General features: G+C 38.8%; 1 protein-coding gene across 5 annotated transcripts in view; it reads right to left on the bottom strand.

Moving 5' to 3' along the window:
• The window catches only part of magi3 (membrane associated guanylate kinase, WW and PDZ domain containing 3), a 215365-nt gene that overhangs the window by 117522 nt on the left and 76998 nt on the right, over positions 1-20845 (bottom strand). For all 5 annotated transcript variants that reach the window (XR_010005783.1, XR_010005782.1, XM_062979692.1 and 2 more), the window contains exon 2: positions 7323-7439. Coding sequence is in view for 2 of the 5 variants with exons in the window: in XM_062979692.1 (XP_062835762.1) it covers positions 7323-7439 (117 nt within the window). In the remaining 3 variants the exon portion in view is untranslated. The remainder of the gene's footprint in view (positions 1-7322; positions 7440-20845) is intronic.

Genomic DNA, 20845 nt, shown 5'->3' with positions numbered 1-20845 from the left:
TGATATCACTTTTTTAAGAGATCTCCAAAACGAATGGTAGAGATAATGAAAGAACTACAGTTAATAGATCAATTAAAATTGGAAGCATTGTGTATTTCTTTATGCAGAAGAAAGATTGTGGCTTTGGTATATCACAGGTTTCAACAACATATCTCCAAAATCTTGATACTTAAAAAAAAAAGTCATGCTTTCACTAAATCCAAGGAATCTGTCTGAATAATAAATCTGTTGGCAGCAACAGACTGGTGAGGCAAACAAATTCAAGCTTAATCAAGGCAAGAAAAAATATACTTAAGTTACTCAGATCAGGGAATAATAGCAACAACAACTTTATTGATAACCCGTCCTATCTCCCCAAGGGGACTCAGGGCGGTTTCCAACAAAGGATGGCAAATATTCAATGCCATAAAACAACACAAAACCAATAAATAGTCCCATGACTAAAACATCTATAACAAGTTATAACAACTACTCACAAAATTTAAATAATTAAATAAAACATATAAATCTATTAAACATACACAGTAACAAAATTAATCAGTTCAAAACCAATTAAAAACAGTTAAAATAACCATCTATATATATAAAAGAGTGATGGCATCAGGGCAGTGGACAAAACAACAAAACTACAGGCCCCCCAACCTCGAAATTTGACAACACAACCCATCATCCACGCCTCTAGGTTGATACAACAAAAAGAAAAGAAAAATAAAGTCCTAATTAGAGGGAGAGCAATAATTGTTTTTATCCAATTGCTGCCAGTTTAGAGGGCTAATCTCTGCCCACTTCGTTGCCTAGCAACCAAGGGACAGCCAGGTTTCAGTTAGGGGACAGGCAGATTTAGGCCTCACTTAGGCTTCTTCCACAGATTATCTAATTTGCACTGGATTATATGGCAGTGTAGACTCAAGGCCCTTCCACACAGCTATATAACCCATTTATAATCTTATATTATCTGCTTTGCACTGGATTATCTTGACTCCACACTTCCATATAATCCACTTCAGTGTGCATTTTATACAACTGTGAAGAAGGGGCCTCATATAATCCAGTTCTAAGCAGATAATATAAGATGATCAATATACAGTAGACTCTCACTTATCCAACATAAACAGGCCGGCAGGATAAGTAAATATATTGGATAATAAGAAGGGATTCAGGAAAAGCTGATTAAACATCAAATTAGGTAATCGTTATACAAATTAAGCATCAAAACATCATATTATACAACAAATTTGACAGAAAAGGTAGTTCCATGCGCAGTAATGCTATGTAGTAATTACAGTAGAGTCTCACTTATCCAACACTCGCTTATCCAACGTTCTGGATTATCCAACGCATTTTTGTAGTAATGTTTTCAATATATCATGATATATTGCTAAATTCATAAATACAGTAATTACTACATAGCATTACTGCGTATTGAACTACTTTTTCTGCCAAATTTGTTGTCTAACATGATGTTTTGGTGTTTCATTTGTAAAATCATAACCTAATTTGATATTTAATAGGCTTTTCCTTAATGCCTCCTTATTATCCAACATATTCGGTTATCCAACATTTTGCCAGCCCACTTATGTTGGATAAGTGAGACTCTACTGTACTGTATTTACAAATTTACTAGTAAAATATCACAATGAATTTGAAACACTGACTACAAAAACTGATTATGAAAAGGCAGACTGTGTTGGATAATCCAGAACATTGTATAATCGAATGTTGGATAAGTGAGATTCTACTTTGATATGAAATAATTTCTAGGATAGAATAATGCAGAACAATATAATCTCTAAAACCAGGACAGTAATAAAGAAATAAAGAAAGTAAATAAAGCAAGGAAATTGGAAATTCCACAAAGGAAACAATCAGGGCCAGCTAACACCTCCCAAGAAAGGATTCTTCCAGAAAGGAAGCTGAGAAGGCAGTGAAGCACTATGTATTACCAAAGTCATTATTATTACTATCATTACTATCCTTACTATTATTATTATTGTTATTATTATTATTATTATTATTATTATTATTGTGTTGTGGTCAACCGTGCAAATGAATACAATCTGGCTCCAAGTATTCAAAAACACTAAAATCAGAATATATAAAAATTAATGTGGTATAATAAAACAGAACAATACAATCTCTAAAATCAGAACACTAAATAAAGAACAACACTCTAAAATAGGGGAATTCCACACAGAAAACAATCAGGGCCAGCTAACACCTCCCAACAAAGGATTCCCATCATCAAAGTCTGGCCAATCCTCTGTTTTCTCAGGGCCACAGACAGTAGAAGCATATAAAATATCGCAAACAACACCACTCTGAAAACAAGGTAATTCCAGACAGGAAACAATCAGGGCCAGCTAACACCTCCCAACAAAAAAATCACTCAGGGAGGAAACAGCTAGGCTTTAAATCTGCAAGGCCATTACATCCTAATCATTTTTCCTAATTGCAGCATTCATACTTGCCTCCAACAGACAAAAAAAAACAACGATCAGAAATATTGTATATTCACAACCTTTAGGAAATAATGTCCCCTGATGGCACAGCATGTTAAAGCGCTGAGCTGCTGAACTTCTGGACCGAAAGGCCGCAGGTTTGAATTGGGGGAACTGACAGAGCCCCCACTGTTAGCCCCAGCTTCTGCCAACCCAGAAGTTCAAAAACATGTAAATGTGAGTGCATCAATAGGTACTGCTCCGGTGGGAAGGTAACGCTGCTCCATGCAGTCATCCCACATGACCTTGGAGGAGTCTACAGACAACGATGGCTCTTCGGCTAAGAAATGGAGATGAGCACCAACCCCCAGAATCAGACATGACTGGACTTAACGTCAGGGGAAAACGTTTACCCTTTACCTTAACTACCACCAATTCCTCAATACTTTATTTCCCATACCACCATTCTTCGCCACAGCAACGCGTGGCCGGGCACAGCTAGTTGTTACATAATTTATCTGCCACCAACAAGCCAGAGTAAGGTGCCGTGTTCTAGACAAGGTTTTAAAACCTAATATTCTAATCCTCTTCCTCTCCGTAAGCTAAAAAACAAAAATATGTTTTAAGCAGTTTTTTAAAGGAGATAAGGGAAAGGGCCATTTGTACATCTTTAGGGAGGGCATTCCAGAGGCGGGAGGTGATCATGGAGAAGGCCACCTCTCTTGTTCCTACCAATTGTGCTTGAGACGGGGTGGGACCGAGAGCAGGGCCTCTTCCGGCTCGGTTTATATACGGAGATGCAGTTAGTCTAATAGTCTGGGCCTGAACCGTTTAGGGCTTTATAGGTAATAACCAGCACTTTGTATTTAGCTCGGAAGCAGACGGGCAGCCAGTGATGCTGCCACAACATGGGGGTTCTCTCCATGTACAGTGCTCCAGTTAGTAATCTAGTTGCCAATCTCTGAACTAATTGCAGCTTCCTAACTATCTTCAAAGGCAGCCCCACGTAGAGAGCATTGCAGCAGTCCAGACTGAATGTAACTAAGGTATGGACTACCGTGGCCAGATCTGGCATGTCAAGGTACAGACGCAGCTGGCACACAAGTTTTAATTCTGCAAAGGCACTCCCGGCCACTGCCGACACCTGGGCCTCCAGGGTCAGCGATGATTCCAAGATCACCCCCAAACTGTAACCTGTCTTCAGAGGGAGTGTAACCTCATCCAGAACAGGCTGCAACCCTATACCCTGATCAGCCTTGTGACTGACCAGAAGCACCTCTGTCTTGTCTGGATTCAATCTCAACTTGTTAGCCCTCATATAGTCCATTACTGATTATAGGCACCAGTTTTGGAACAGGATGGCATTCTTGGTTTTTGGTGGAAAGGAGTAATAGAGTTGGGTGTTGTCCGCAAAAATTTGACACAGAAATCCAAAACTCCGAATGATCTCTCCCAGCGGTTTCATGTAGAACCCTGAGGGACCCCGCAGGCCACAGGCAAGGGGGTCGAACAGGAGTACCCCAGCACCACCATCTGGGTCCAATCATCCAGGAAGGAACAGAGCCACTGTAAAACAGTGCCTCCTAGCCCTATCCCAGAAAGATGGCCCAGAAGGACACCATGGTTGATGGTATCGAACGCCACTGAGAGGTCCAGGAGAACCAACAGGGACACACTCCCCCTGTCTAGCTCTCTTCATAGATCATCTACCAAGGCGACCAATGCTGACGGTTCCGTAGCCAGGCCTGAAACCAGACTGAAATGGAATACCAGGGAGCCAATTTGGCTCTGCTTTGTGAAAGCAGACATTTAGGAGCAATTATGTCAACTGTCCTGGCAACCTCTGTGTTCCAGAGGTCTGCCAGAGCTTTGACAGAATGTCCCATGTGGTCTCTTCCAACTCTATTATTCTATGATTCTACAGGCCACTTAGCATTCACTTGGGTTTTGTTCCAGATCCCTTGTGGATACCAAAATCTGCGGATGCTCAAGTCACATTACATACAATGGTATAATAAAATAGAGCCTAAAATGAAAAACTGCTGGTTTCTAAGCTAGGAAGAAAGAGAATAAGAGCAACAAGCTATGATAACCCTACAGATAAGCTTCACACTTGAGGGGCAATTTCTTGTCTCTTTTGATTAATAGGGTCTCCCTTGAAAAAGAATAGTGTGTTCAAGCCACCATTTAAAAAATGTTCCACAATGTATCACACTCATATATAAAACGCTTTTTAAACACACTATTACATTTTTGTTTAACTCTTGCCATCATATTGGTGCTTATCTTCAGTTTCATAATCTCGAAAAGCTTTGTTACATTTTCTTTTCCTTGACAATACCTGGTACTTTAACGTAACAACTACAACCTAATAAATATTAGGGCTGTGTGATCGATTAAAAAATTTCAAAAGTCACTGCAAAATTAGGGGGCATGAGCGTTCCATTTCTAAAGTGCTTCTAAAGAGTCATTAGTGATTTTTTTTTACTATAATAAGAATAACCAAATTTTGTTACTTTTTTGTTATAGTAATTGCACAAACAGGGAAACTTCAGGGGTTCCTTTCTCCCTCATTTTTACAGCTATTGGGGTGAAACTTGCTACAATGGTAGAACATATTTATCACTATTAGCCTATCAGAACGTTTCAGAATGTTTCAATTATCCATGGATTTCTGGGGAATTTTCAAAGTTTTCATAAACAACATTTTAAAAAATTACAAGAGCTATCTTCTTGAATTTTCTATACAATGACACAAGATAACGGGATAATTCCCCCAACTTTCAGAAATACTGATTTTAAGAAATTTAATTTTTTTTGACAAAACATTTTTTAAAAGCCACAACAGCTATCTCATTGAATGTCTCTCATACTATATTAACCGATAGCTTCAATTTAGAGATTTCTTCTCAGCCCAGCACAGATTGATCTCCAGTCAATCTTCCTTTTGGCAGGTTCAAGAATTTCTTGGTCCCTGCTGCTATGGAGGGACAAATCTCTCATCTATCCTGATTGGGGCTTTCTGATGTTGAGCAGAATTCTGGGAAATGTAGTTTAAGGCAGGGCCTTTTGAAATCTCTGCCATAGGGGTTCCCGTTTTCCCAAAGTACAATTCCCAGAAATTTGTGCTTTCCTAGTCTCTTTCCCAGCGAATTCTGCTGTCTCCCTGCTGCTTCCTTCTTTCTCCTAATGGCGATAGGCCATTAATTTAAAGAGGAAAGGCAGCCTTTTTGGCTTTTCTTTGCTTCCTTGCGCTGAAAATGAAGCTGACGTTGGGAGGCTTTCAAGATTTACAAAATTAAAATGAAAAAGTATTGGGTAAGTTTAGATTGTTATGTTTTGGCGTGGGCCATGCCCACGCATCAGATATCACATTACAAGTACAAATTTAACGCATTTGATACGCCTTACAGGAACTAACAAAAAAATTGCACACCCTAATAAATATATTTGGTTGCACCTCTCATTTTTCTATACCACTACTAATGCTAAGAGCAAAACCAATAGTCCCAATCCTTTCTCCTGAGAGGATGAGGGAGCAAAATATCTATTTTAAAAAACAGACTGAATACAGCTATTGCCAGATCATCAGATGTGCTGATTTTCTAATTATAGGAGCATTAAAACATGAAATCCCTGCACATCACATATACTGTGAAGTCTCACTTAAATATACACTCAGTTTTATTCCTGGTACATACCTTAACAGAAATGCTAACCACAGCATCTGTACTCTAAATATATAGTTATCACAGCTTCTAGTTAAAACTTGAGCAACACAAAGTATAGTTGTATTCAGATATGTCCGATTCTTTCTCCATGAGTAACTTCATGCTCCACTTGGTTACAAGTGATCTCTAAAACTTCCAAACAATTTATTGTGATTTAAAAAAATACTAGCCTATGATATTAAAGCAAAATTACTTATTTGAAAAGGTATCTCTCCTGCACAGAGTATTTCATTAATATAAGAGAATCACAATTTCAAGTTGGCTCTTGTACAGTTAATAAAAAATGAAACAGATAAGTTGTTAAAGCAAAAATCTAATCTATCAAAAAAAAACCATGCAATAAACTTTGGCCCCAATAATTACCAGATTTGTACTTATTACTAAACACTTATTTCTACTACATTAAAATTCATTCACAATCCTGCTAGGAAAATGAAAGATTTAGAAACCAGATGCTTTGAATTACTAATTTCCTTTGTAGAATACATTACCGAACACACACCCATCCCAACTTTCTTCCTATAACCATTTGAATTTCTATTTTCCTGTTATTATTCCCATTTCTTTACAGATACCAATTGTTTCATTTTATTTTAAATTGAAAATAAAGTATTTTTCCAAAAGCTAATTTCAACTTTAGAATGCCTTAATAAATCTATCTTGAACACAAAATCATGGACTTGGAAGAAAGCAGAAGGGCCATACTACCCACCCTCTGCCATGCAGGGAAATACAATCAAAATATTGCGGACAGATGGCTATTCAGTCAACATATATTTCATCTGTTAATTTTAGTTCATAATTCTTATCAGGCTGATTGCTAGCTATGAAAATTAATAGTAGCAGCTTCACCCAAACTAGGACTGCTTGAAACAAAGTGTGCCTGACATAGCTTACCGCCTAGCAGCAACCAAAACCCCCCCAAAAAACCAAAAACATAAAAACAAAAAACCAAGCCACACCTCCACATTCACTGCACATTCTTCAGCTACTGACAAATGGAACTTGGAGAAAGAGATTTTCAGTAACAGGCAGGATTATATTTATCCTGCAAGCAAGATTTAACATGCATATAATATTCACTATTTATGAGTTTCATTTCAGATATTTCATATTTAACCAAATGAGTTATGTCATCACACTAAACACTTACACGGAATGGTTCTCAAGTAGAGATTATCTCTGATCACTTGTTGTAGTTTATGATCAATCGAACCTTTCTGGAACTGCAGGCTTAGGTAGTGACGCAAATCTTTGTTGATGACTTTGCCTGTAAAAAAAAAAGAACAGAGCGTAACCCAATACTGTAATCTGCCACATGACAGTTATAATCTGCTACCTTTCTAGGATTCTTATTCTCCACAAAAGAGAAAAGCTATGCCAATAAGATTGATGCAGATTTTGTACCTGTGACATACAGCCAATAGTTTGCTCAACTATTTTTCTAAAGTGATCTATAGATGCTGCTCTTTTTATGGCTATTTACAATTTTTCTCTTCCACTATCGGAAAAATGAGAATTGTAGGCAGTTAGCACTAATCTGCTTTAACATTAATATCATTTCCCAAAGCTATTTAATTTGATTTGAGGACACAGAAAAGTAGAGAATCTCAACTTGTGTTACTTGTAAACATTGCAATAAAACAATGTTAAGTACGCATGTGTTAATTATATTATGAAACAACACAATACTAGAAGCATTTTACAAGTATTACTGGATGCATAAAATATGGACAGTTACAGTATTTTATCAGAAAGCTCTAGTAGAACACAGAAAGATTATCTTATTCAGAGAGATCAGACACTTCAATTGCAGTTTGGCACCCATTTATTTGATATATAGCAAATAGTTTGCAAATAGTTTGATTGATCTATTCCACATCATATGATTAACTTTTGGAAATCTACTTTTAAGTCTTACTGAGCTGTTCCCATAAAAATTATGTATGGATTATGGCCTATTTTCTTCTATGTATGATTGCACTTAGTTCTCAAGAAGAGCAGCAGAGGTTACTTTCATTCATTCTTGAGCAAAATGCCAAATTGCTTAAAGATTAAGGCAATCTAGATATTGTTCAGGGATTCACAATGTCAGAGTTGGAAAGGAACCTAAGAGATATTCCAGTCCTACAACCCATTGTTCGATACACAATGTGCAATTTAAGATACAACTAAATTAGGGGTGTGCAACTACCTCAGGTCCTGCTTGTAGACTGCTAAGTCATTAAAATTTTTGCATGTGTGTGTATATGTGCCTTCCATTAAACTGTCATCTTTCCAAAACAATACAAATTAGTGTCCACTGCAACAGTTTGTGATAGCAAAATCCACATCTTGCATTGCAAAACGAATTTGCACGTTTCAACTTACAAATTAACCCTGAAGCTTGGAGTATTTCAGTATGGAGTGTTCCTGTTCAGTATTCTAGTCACTCATATGCTCAATTCGAACATTGCTTTTACCCAATTTTCAATTTTTGCTCCCAATAAGCCTGGATCTTTTGGTAAACCTATATGGTCAATATTCATTTGGAGTTTTGTGGGATTAGCCACCGCAACCCATCTACAAGGATTTTTACAATTTTCCCCAAACCTGCTGAAAGCTTCCTTTTATGTACAAGTTGTACTGTTTTGTCTAGGTTAGCCATTCAGTTTCCGCCAGAATATTGGAAATAAATTATGTGATTAGTTTGCCAAAGAATGAAAAACAATAAAATGTTATAACCTTATTATAAAAGCTGGCCTCAACACACAACCCATCAAACCATGTGTGGAGGAAAAAGTATATAAAACCTCAATATGCCCAGCCAAAAATTATCCTAAATGGACCAGCCTAATCCTATATTTCACTGTATTCAAAATCCTGTGAAATGTTTTTAAGTTCAAAATTCACCCAGCAAGGAAAAATATTGCTCAAGACACCAAGGATGAATGCCCCCATCCTGTTTTTCTATTCCAGTGATTTAGAAATAATCTAAGGACTAAACCCAACATGTATTCTACCTGAAATTAATGAAAGTTAGGTTATCAGAGACTAACAAATTGCATTCAGTGGATCTCACACTAGACCTAGCTCAAACTTAACTTTCATACATACTGGATATGCCAATAGCACATTCCCAAATCATATAAATTATATATAATCCTGGTGGCACAGCAAGTTAAACCGATGAGCTGCGGAACTTGCTGACCGAAAGGTCAGCGGTCCAAATCTGGGGAGCGGGGTGAGCGCCCACTGTTAGCTCCAGTTTCTGCAAACCTAGCAGTTCGAAAACATGCAAATGTGAATAGATCAATAGGTACCACTCCGGGGGGAATGTAATGGCAGTCCATGCAGTCATGCCGGCCACATGACCTTGGACGTGTCTATGGACAACGCTGGATCTTTGGCTTATAAAATGGAGATGAACACCAACCTTCAGAGTCAACTAGACTTAATGTCAGGGGAAAGCCTTTATCTTTTATCCGTAATCCATTTTCTTTTACATAGCCCATAGTACTGGTTAAATTTAATGTAGCCATGTCAAACATGCACACTGTTGCACCCCTGGGCTGCGCAGGCACCTCAAAACCACACTGAAGCCCCAGAATATAAGCAAGCAAGTAAAAGCAAATTATAGTTCAGAGTCAGTAAATTAGGTTTAAATCCAAAAGAGCAAGGTACTTGAAGTTCATGAGACAAGAGTCTATAAAAACCAATCAAAGAGCACAGTCCAAAACTGGATTATTTCCCAAGACATGAATCAAGAATAATCACAGGAAACCAAGACTGGAGTACAGAATTAATTCCAAGATGGTTCCAGATGTGGAGTCAATGAGGATCCACAAACAAGGCACAGGAAAACAAGACTCGAATGCAGGAATAGTTCCAAGGTATAAAGTCAAAAGTGAAACCCAAGGCAACGGTCTCGACTGGAATAAACTCCAAACAGCAAAGTCACTGAAATATTCCACTGGATTCATGGCAAAGCTGATACCTGAGGCAAGATTCAGGAACACAGAGCAAAGATCCTTCTTTCTTGAATAAGCAAAGTTGCCACCGCTGGCTGTGGCTGAGAAAAACAAGGCATTTTAAGGAAAACCCAGGGTCTTGCTCTCATGAGAAAACTACTCATTAGAGTGCCTCAAAAACATTCTCCTTCCCTCCTCCATTGAGTTATTGCTGCTCTCCTATCAAACTCATTATCCTCCTCTAAACTAAAATGTCCATCTGACACCTAGTGATCTGGCCTTGACTGCTGGGAGGAATGTGGTTCAAAATGCCTGCTTGCAACCATTCTGTCTGTGGTCCCAGAATCCACTGGAACAGACTGCAACTCAGGCCCAAACTCAAAGTCCTCTGGCAAAACTGGCTATATCTCAGACCCAAACCCAGAGTCCTCTGGCAAAGCTGGGGCAGGGACAATCACTGGCTGAATGGGCCCAATCTCAGGCTGGGCTACAACACACATATTCTCTTTACAATCTTTAAAAAGTTTGACCAAGATCCTAAGCACTTTAGAAAAGCAAAAACAAACACTAGAAAGTAATGCTTCATCTCAGGTTATAAAAACATTCACACAACATACGCCAAGGCCTTGATCCTACCAAAGGTACAATGATCAATTACCCTACCCACCAAGTCGAAGTGAAAGAGAATATGCATGAGTACTTACAGAACAAGTGGTTGCACTTACCTTAAGCAAAACCTGAGCAAACAGAATCACCTGTACAATCACTTTTATGCTATTTTAGTGATCAAGCAGGATTTCAGTCTGGATGCTCTGCCTCTATCTACCACCAAAAATCTGGGAGAATCCTAATTTTAGTCTAATCATTTATTCCAAGTATCCTCAATTCAGTAAACCTCATAATATGACATGCTTATTAACCTGTCAACACACTGTATGAACATTCAGCAGAAAAGCAATCCTAATCTTTATTAAGCACAAGTGAATATCTTGTGGAACTTTAAAGACCAACTCTTCCACCATCAAAGCAGCAAATGCCAGTATATATATCAGTACCAAACTATTATAAAAAACCTTTCCAGATGTTATCAGTTCAGTAAAACACAATCAGCACTCCACATTTGCTGGGGTTAGGGACACAGCACCAAGAATAAAAATATTGCTTTTTTTCTCCTGAGAAAACACCTTTCTAGGGATTTCTAGGGATTTCAGCATGACCCTATGGTTGACTTCCCTAGGAAGATGAGCACAGAATTGCACTGGAGGACCTAGAGGTTCCTAGAGAAATGTTCTCTCTAGAAATCCTCTAGATCCTCCAACAAGACCTACAAAGAATACTTTAATCACATCCACAGAAATGGAGGACCACTATAATCAAGTAGAAATATGATGTAAAGACAAACTGAAAGTCTTGGTCACAGAGATGCCAAGGGCTCAGGTTTTATCTGAGATTCAGTCCTCTTCTGGCACAAAGCACAATGTCAGGAGCAATATCATTTTCTCATCCCCGCACCACGGGGAAGTTGGCAAGTGTGGGATTCTTCTTTAAACTGCTCTCTATAGAATTTCAGTGTCTTGTGAAAAACAGATCTACCTAAGGACACAACTAAGTCAACATACTCCCAGCACTTTCTACAACTCAGAACTGTAGAGAAAACCTTCAGTTTATTATTTTTAGTGAAGAATGGAATCACAGGAATTGGTGAAAAGCTTACCACATTACTCAGGAAAAAAATATTTCCTCATTTCAAATAAGCTAGGGGACATACTCTGAACTGGAACTGTTGAGATTAGTTGATGTGAAATTTTGAACCTATGGTGAAACCATGAATAACAAACCTCTAAGAGTCCCTGCCATCAAGACTCTTGCTTCGGTCTTGCAAACTCATAGCCATGACTTTCTTGATTGAATCAATGCATTGTAATATGGTCTTCTTTTCCTACTGCTTTCCATTTAACAGAGGAAGAGAATACTAACTATGGCATTTCAGAACGGTTTTCTTCAACTTTAGTAGCAAGCTATTACCCTCCAACATCCTATACCAACTTCAAGATATCTACAATGTGATTAAAAACATTCTCTTTAAGAAGAAAAAGAAAAGAGAAAAAGAATGTCATTTCCCAATTATTCAAAGCTAAAGATTATTTGCTATTTTAATGCATGCATGCAATACTGCAAAAGCTTTATTCTGATAAATATTCTAGGAACATTCATTCTAGACTTGTGGATGGATATATTCAAGCATTAGTTGCACAGTACTAACATCTGTCTTTGATTTAGTATAAAGAAGTCCACATGAATGAAACCTATTCTCCTCACTTCAAGTACCTGCTTCCCTTTTCATGCTTTATATTATTTAAATATATGAAACAAACAGGAGCATTAAATTCTAAAGCAAACTACCCAGAAAACTAACAATCCAATAAAACTAAACAGGACATATAAAAAAGGGCAACCCTCCTCACATTTCATTTTTTCATATCTGTTGTGGGTCTGGAACTGAACCCTGGCAAATATGTCATGATAGCTATATATGTATACTTCAAATTTCAGTAGAAAGAATTATATTTCCACAAAGCTGACTGGCTCTGACCAAGATTTATCTTGTTATTTTGACCTTCTTTGAGAATTTCTGAGTAGGTATCTTGTTTTGAATGTAGATAATATCAGGCAGTGATACACCTCTGATATGCCAATGTTCTTCACAGAATTTTTCTAGAATTTAAGTTAGATAGGACGTTTTGAAAGATGGATCCATTTAAGTCGTAATATATAATACAGGCTTAAAGAAAGTTCTTTTGCCAAATTAGTTGTAACATAAAAAGCAGCCTTACAGAAGTTCCATCAAGCATCATTATCAAACCTGACATACAAACAGAAAACCACGAGCTCCAACGAACACACAAGTACAACTTGTGCATTACTGTTCTCATTTTTTTGACAGAAGGGTACAAAGCTATTGTCTACCACCCTCTCAGAAAACACTTTAGTTGAGGCTTAGTAAACTTTGGATATTAAAATAGCAAACTTCTACAGAATGGCAAATCCTTTTGCTAGTTTTCCAAGAAATATCTCACGAGTCTCCATGAATTTAACATAATTTGCGGCAGCCACAAAAACAAAGTTTCTGGAATATAACAACTACTTTCAAAGTAAGTACCGTACAATTAAACAGGAATAACACTTTAAAACCAGGAACAATATACACTCCATGCACTTTGGCCCAGTTCATTTTTATGACCTTGTTCAGGTTTTTAAACTAGGTTTGTTTTACCTTAACACTATTGTTATTTTATTATGTTTAACATGTATAACTGTATGTTATTTGGATGTGTTTTTATCTTCTGATGATTGTATTTACCTGGGCTTGGCTCCATGTAAGCCGCCGAGTCCCTTCGGGGAGATGGTGGCGGGGTATAAAAATAAAGTTATTATTATTATTATTAACAGAAAAGGGGTGTAAAAGAGAGAAAAAAGGAATTTATTTATTTACAGCATTTATATTCCGCCCTTCTCACCCCGAAGGGGACTCAGGGCGGATCACATTACACATATAGGCAAACATTCAATGCCTTTTAACATAGAACAAAGACAAACAAACATAGGCTCCGAGCGGGCCTCGAACTCATGACCTCCTGGTCAGAGTGATTCATTGCAGTTAATTGCAGCTGGCTTGCTCTCCAGAAAGAAGGACTTGTTAGTCAAGTGGCTGGATGATTCCCCACCAGCTTTTATAGGGGTTCCCTTAGGTGTTTACTGATTAACATTCAAAACCCCTCTTACATATGAACTAGCTATTAATTTTCTCAAATTGTCCACTCATATCAAAGACAGAATCAAAATTTAAAGAAGCTTCCTGGGGCATCCAGTACAACCCCCTGCTCAATACAGGATCTCCTGATAAAGCACCTGCAGATTGAATACATCCAGAGAAGGAGACCACACCATCTGGTTTCATTGCTGTGCTCTCTTAACTGTCAAGAAGTTCCTTCTAAAGCTCAGCTGAAATCAACTCCTGGTAACTTCAAACAATTAGACCTGATTTTGTCATCTGGGGCAGCAGCGAATAGGCCAGCACCCTCTTCTTTGTGACAGTCCTCAAGGCATTCAAAGAATCTCACTCTTCATCAAACTGAACACTCCAAGCTCCTTCAATCTTTCATGTGTTTTGTTGTCCTTAACTCTTTTCTTCCTCATTGCAATTCTCTGAACCTGCTCCAACTTGTCTATGTTTTACTAGATAGACCATATTGTCTATATCCCTTTTCATCTTTTAAATCTCTTCAAACTGCTACTTTTAGGATAGAAGAGATGTAATTGTAAATAGTTCATCTGGATGTGCACTAAATAAAACAAGGAGTAATATATCATTTTAGAGGATATTCCTCTCTTCTTTGCAATTCCTCTTTTCTATACTAGTTAAGAAGCATTCATTCTCTGATGATAAATCAAGAGCACAACAGAAGTTCCTTATAATATAACTCTGAAGCAAAAAAGCAGACAACTGTAGGGGGCAAGTAAAACATCAGAAACTATATTTAATAGAATAAGAAACTAACTGCTTTAGAGACTTTAAACAAGCTTTAGAATATACTCTCATACAATAACAGTTTCTGCCTTTTCAATAGAATCCACTTTTTCTTATTCCAACTTCAAAGGGGTTATATTAGATTGAATAACTTCACACTCCAGGAATAAGAATAGTTAGGTGGGTGGTAAAACTGGTCTCTTCAAGATACTATATATTAGTATTATCCTATCAGTTTATGTTTTCCTATATGGAATTCAAATTTGGGAGAAAAATAGAAAGATGCTCATCACTGTGCTTTAAAAACTTTTCTCAGTACTATATGAGGAGATGAGGAGGGGGGATGTCCCTCTCCAGTAAAACAAGTTATAAACAATGATTCTGACATTACACAACAGAACAGTAGGAGAAAAAATACCAGCTTCTGTTACAGATTCTTGGGGGCTAAACAATACATTGCAAATTGTTACAAATTTCTACTTGATTGCTTGAGATGCCATCTTAATGCAGTTCAAAGCACATTGTATGCAAATGATACAACCTTAAAGAACACTAAAAGTAACATGGGGAGAGCAAGTTCTTTGCTCCCCAAACAATTCTAAAGAAATACTGTCTTCTCTGTTAATTATTGTTCTAGGATATCAGAATACATGATCTAGATAACCTTAAGTTAGCAGATGGCCATCTGATAATGGATGCTAAGCAGGGTCAGCTAGGGTTAGCATTTGAATGAGAGACCACCATTGAATACCAGGTGCTGTCAAAACCACCTGAGTATTCCTTGCCAAAGAAAACCCCTTCCAACACATGACACAAAACTTGCCTGAAAGTATTGTAAAAAGTTCTAATTTTTAAAAATGGATGTGATATATTTACCCAAACATTATGTCAGGGACGAAATAAACAATATTGAAATGAATAATTTTAAACTGAGAAACATGTCATAGTTCTGGTGAGTGACCTGAAGAAATACTCAGAACCTGATACCACCACTATTCTTTTTCAAAGTACATAAGAAATTCAATATTGTCAGATCAATGTCATTTATCAATGCATTCTGTTTCAAGACAACCAGTTGCAAGTACTGTACTTTAAAGGAACCTGCAAGAAGTCCAACAGCAGACTATTATATAATGCCTTATCTTTGTACTACACATAAATTATGTATTGATCCTTTCACTCTTTTAGCTATTTAATGTCCTGCAGCAAAATACAAGAAGACTACTGCTACATACACACATTATTGTTTTTTTTTGCAAAGTAAACAACTTACAAAAAGACAATGTAATAATAAAAGTTTAAAATAACAATGAAAATAAATAAACCTACAAGGAGAATAATTATGTATATGAATACAACAGCAAGGATGGTATTGGCAAAAAAGTGGGAAAACAACTGAAGTACTGTCTAGCTATGACTGACAACTGATTTTTTTTTTTTTCGTGTCAGGAGCAACCTGAGTCGCTTCTGGTGTGAGAGAATTGGCCGTCTGCAAGGACGTTGCCCAGGGGACGCCCGGATGTTTTTGATGTTTTTAGCATCCTTGTGGGAGGCTTCTCTCATGTCCCCGCATGGAGCTGGAGCTGATAGAGGGAGCTCATCCGCGCTCTCCCCAGGTGGGATTTGAACCTGGCAACCTTCAGGTCAGCAACCCAACCTTCAAGTCACAAGGCTTTAACCCACTACTCCACCGGGGGCTCCATACAACTGAAATTAAGAGAAAATAAGTATTGGGTATTTAAGTTGATCTTTTTACCAAATGGAATGCAAGAAGACTTAGTTAGAATTTTTACCTCTAAGGAAGGGAAGGAAGTAGTGTCTTTGTATTTATTGTTTAATTGGATTATATCATGTTTGTTTGGTTTGTGTGTGTCTTCTTTCTTTGTAACTTATGGTGTTGTGCAGGATTTTTCCTGTTCTTTCTTTCTGAAAATCAATACAAATATTACAAAAAAGACAGTGCAACAATATAAGTTTAAAATAACACTAGGAATAGGAATAGATAAGTAAGGCAGAAAGGGTACAGAAGACATAAAATAACAAACCTTTAAAAGATTCAGCTAAAAATGTTTGCTGAAATAAAAGTGCCACTGTTGGAATGCAACAAGTTGTCAGAAAACAACATGACACGAAGAAGTAGTGCAATAAATGTAAACAATAAAGTGATTGATAACAGGAATTAGTGCTTGTATCATTTAAACCAGGAGTTCTCAAACTGTGCTCTGTAGAGCCTTTGGGGCTCTATGAGTGATAGTGAGGGTCTCCACCACACCATGCTGCTTCCCCCCTCCTCCAGAGAAATGCAGGGAAATTAAAGTTTTGAGCTGATGAAGCAGCAGCAGCAGAAGCAGCATTGTCCTCCTGGGGCACAGGCCTTTCTCCCCTATTTCCCTCACTGTCCACCCCCCCCCCTCGCCTTCTTTGCTTCCAAAACCCTATTTCCCTCCCACTGCTCAGGGAGTCCTCTGGCTGTACTGGATGGTCCCTGCTGTTGCTGTTGTTATATTGCAAAAGCTGGATGACCATATGTTGGGGGGGGGGGGGTGCTTTGATTTGTGCTTTTACTTAAGGCAGAAGAGAGTTGGATTTGATGGCCCCTGGGGTCTTCCACTGAAATACTGTTAAGTTTATGTTGGTTAAAATGCTCTTCATTTTAAATATTGTATTGTTCTTTCTTTCCTTTTTTGCACTACAAATGAGGTAAGTGCAGTGTGTATAGGAATTTGTTCATGTTTTTTTCAATTAGTTTACACAAATACTCTCCATCTATCTGCCACTGATCTGGCCCATCTGTCCAATTTTTAAAAAACAATGTGGCCCCAGTGTCTAAAAGTTTGCCCATGCCAGATATATATACATTGTATATAATATAATCTAAACATTTCTTGGGGTTCCGTGAGAAACGTTTGCTTCAAAAAAGCTGTGGCTGAAAACGTTTGAGAACCCCTGATTGAAACTAACATTAGACCCAGAAAAAAACCTTTATATATAATAGTGTGGTCCCCTGAACCTTACTAAAGTCTACAGGTTTGAGTCATGATACACAGGAGAACAGCACCAGGCAGACAAAGGCTGCATCTTGGTGAGGTAATGTCGGTACAAAGCACTGCTTGATGCTGATGGAAGATCAGGTAAAGTTCGTCCACTCATAGAGCTCCAAGCTGACGCACCCCAGACCTGAAGCCACCTATGACCATAGCATAGGTCCAAAGTAAAGGCAAACAGTTTATTGCAAAAAGGACATAAAATATACAGCAAAAAGCAGGGATAAAGAAAGAAGATATAAAATCCAAAAAGTCACAATCAAATGTCTCTTGCAAATCCAAAGTAAGGGTCTCTTGCAAATCCAAAGCAAGACAGTTTAAGATTAGTCCAAAATACAAAGGCCACTTGAGTGCATAGGCAAAATTTGAACAAGGATACAAAGCATGAACATATGAAAACCTGAATTCCAAAACCAAGACAAGAACTTGAGTACCCAGGCCTGATTGTAAAAGCCATGTTGCCTGAACTGAAAAGCTAGGAGCCCATAGCTCAGTGGTTCTCAACCTGGAGTCCCCAGATGTTTTTGGCCTAAAAATCCCAGAAATCTCAGACAGTTTACCAGCTGTTAGGATTTCTGGGACTTGAAGGCCAAAAACATCTGGTGACCCCAAGTTGAGAACCACTGCCATAGCTTCTAATTTATAGACATGAAAGCATTATGACTCCCCTGGAACTTTCACTTCCCACTGAGGCATGCTGGCCTACGAATCTGGCTATCTGCTCAAAGTTTCAGGCAAGCCTCCTTGCTTAGGTCAATGTCACCAGGTGTGTTCACATGAGAATCTCTCATCGCTTCGCCTTCGCTAGGCCCCTTATCTGGAGAAGATGATTCCTTCCAGGAACGGCCTTGAAGGCCTGAAGAATCAGAGGCAATTAGATTCTCAGGCCCAGCCGTGTCTGTGTCTAAAGCAGCTTCACTTTCTGGCTCTGCATGAGACGGGCCTTCTGCATGAGACTGAATTCCAGGAAAACTCACAATCCCATCTGACTCAAAATAATCAGAGACCCCCTCAGCCTGCTGTGACTGCTACTGAGCTACAACACAAGCTGAGATACTAAAAAGGTGAGTTTCCAAGAAAGGAGGCACAGGTCACATGTGGCAATGGGTTCAAAGGGATGGCCTGAGAGCTGCAAAAGGATGAGTTCTAAACTCCCTGGGGAGGGTGCAGGTTCTTACAATCTTGAATGAAAGTCTTGATCAGTGCATGAGTAAAAAGTGAAGGCTTTCCTTCCTGCTGGAGGTGCCAGGATATCGCTGTTAGGTAACCCTTGATGGAGGAGAGGGTGAGGCTGTTGTTGGAAAGGGTAAGTACATCCTTCACCAATGCTTGTGACATTGTGGTGGCCTAAGAAGGTGTAGAAGCAGATATAAGATTTGCTTGCACATATAAGATTTTGATGTTGAAAGTTTGTGTAAGGCTCACGGGATTCTCTGGAAGTCAACTTGGAGGGTCTCCATAGGGTTATTTGCTAGGCCATTGGGTGTAAGGATGTTATGTCCGGATGAAACACTTGTCCCTGCTCCCGAGTGAGAAAGGGGGAAAGAGTTGGTACCGGCCGCTCGAGAGATTTAGAAGAGAGGCAAACAAAGCTTGTCTGAGCCAACCTGGCATTATCAGGATGCAATTTGTGGACTGCAGCGTAATTTGTTCTACTATCCTGGTGATCAAGGGTCCGAAGTTGTGATATGAATGAAACTGTCACCTGGAGCTTAGCTGCTGAATATGTAGAGGTTTGTGCTGTAATTGCTAGGCATGTTGTCTTCCAACCTCTATTTCCTGTTGCAGAGTGTCTTCCATCTGACTGGATAAGGCTCCCCATGTAGCTAGAGGTACATGAGCTATTACTGAAACTTGAATAATGGTGCAAAGTGATTGAGGTGGGGAATCTTGAACTTCTCCTTCTAATGGAAGTTCAGGCATCACTTGGAGGTCTGGAGAAGGGTGCCGGCAGCATAGGAGAGGAGCAAGGACGTCACCGATGACAATGTCCTATGTTCGTCTCTGGAAGATGAAGAGGGAGAGTTGGAGCTTCCTCTTTTTATTACCCCTTTTCTTCTTCAGTTCTGCCTCCAGACTCTTACCCAGCATTGGCTGGTAGGTTCCTGAGTCGGTTTGTCACGTAGGGCCCTTCTTGATTCCTCAAGTGACTGTATAGAGTGATCCCCACAGGAAGATGGTGGTGCTGCTGTGATTGATGGTATCAATCAGTCATAGAGGGTGAGGTGCATGGTGCCACCGACAGGGTTGATTGTTTCAATGGGACCAGCTTTGATTTTGATGCAGTTTTCAAAATCTTAGAAGCTTTAGATGCAGTTAGGGATGGTGTAGCCAAGGTTGATGGTGCCGGAGCCTGTTGATAAGAAGACTGAGCAAAGCCCGCCTCTCTATTTTTTCTGGGTTGCACCGTGAATACCGGGCAAAACTAGTATGTACCAACCACATGACTCTCTCATAGGCACTGGAAGCATATGGAGTAGCTGTCAGAGTCCAACAAAAAGGACTGGGGTGCCACTGGCACAGGGCCCCCGTTATACCCTGAGATGAATGGACAGGGTTACTACCAAAATTCAAATGCTAGAGCAGGGGTCCCAAACTAAGGCCAGTGGGCTGGATGCAGACCTCCAGGGTCATTTACTTGGCCCCCACCCTCAGTTTTAGACTTAGGCTCACCCAAAGTCTGAAATGACTTGAAGGCACACAACAACAATCCTAATTAATTTGACTATCTCATTGGCCAGAAGCAGGCCCACACTTCCCATTGAAATCCCGACAGATTTATGTTGGTTAAAATTATTTATATTTTTAAATATTTTATCTTTCTTTCATTGTTGTTGGGTTTTTTTTTTTGCACTACAAATAAGACATGTGCACTGTGCATAGGAATTTGTTTTTTTTTCTTTTCAAATGATAATTCAGCCCCTCAACAGTCTGAAGGATTGTGTACCTGCCCTCTGCTTAAAAAGTTTGAGGACCCCAGTGCTAGAGTATAGAAACGTTTTCTGTTCGGGGCCTGCATAGGTGAAATTCACAGAGTTGTGAATATAGTTGTGAAATTCACAGAGGCCACAAAGAAGAAACAATTCATAATAGAAATCATCTGGTGGCACCAGAACTGTGCCACCGAGCCCCATCCCGGAGAGCCTCCCCAGAA

The sequence above is a fragment of the Anolis carolinensis genome, chromosome 4 (genome assembly GCF_035594765.1).
Source record: "Anolis carolinensis isolate JA03-04 chromosome 4, rAnoCar3.1.pri, whole genome shotgun sequence".
Classification (NCBI taxonomy): Eukaryota; Metazoa; Chordata; class Lepidosauria; order Squamata; family Dactyloidae; genus Anolis; species Anolis carolinensis.
This window is presented reverse-complemented; position numbering and strand designations above follow the sequence as displayed.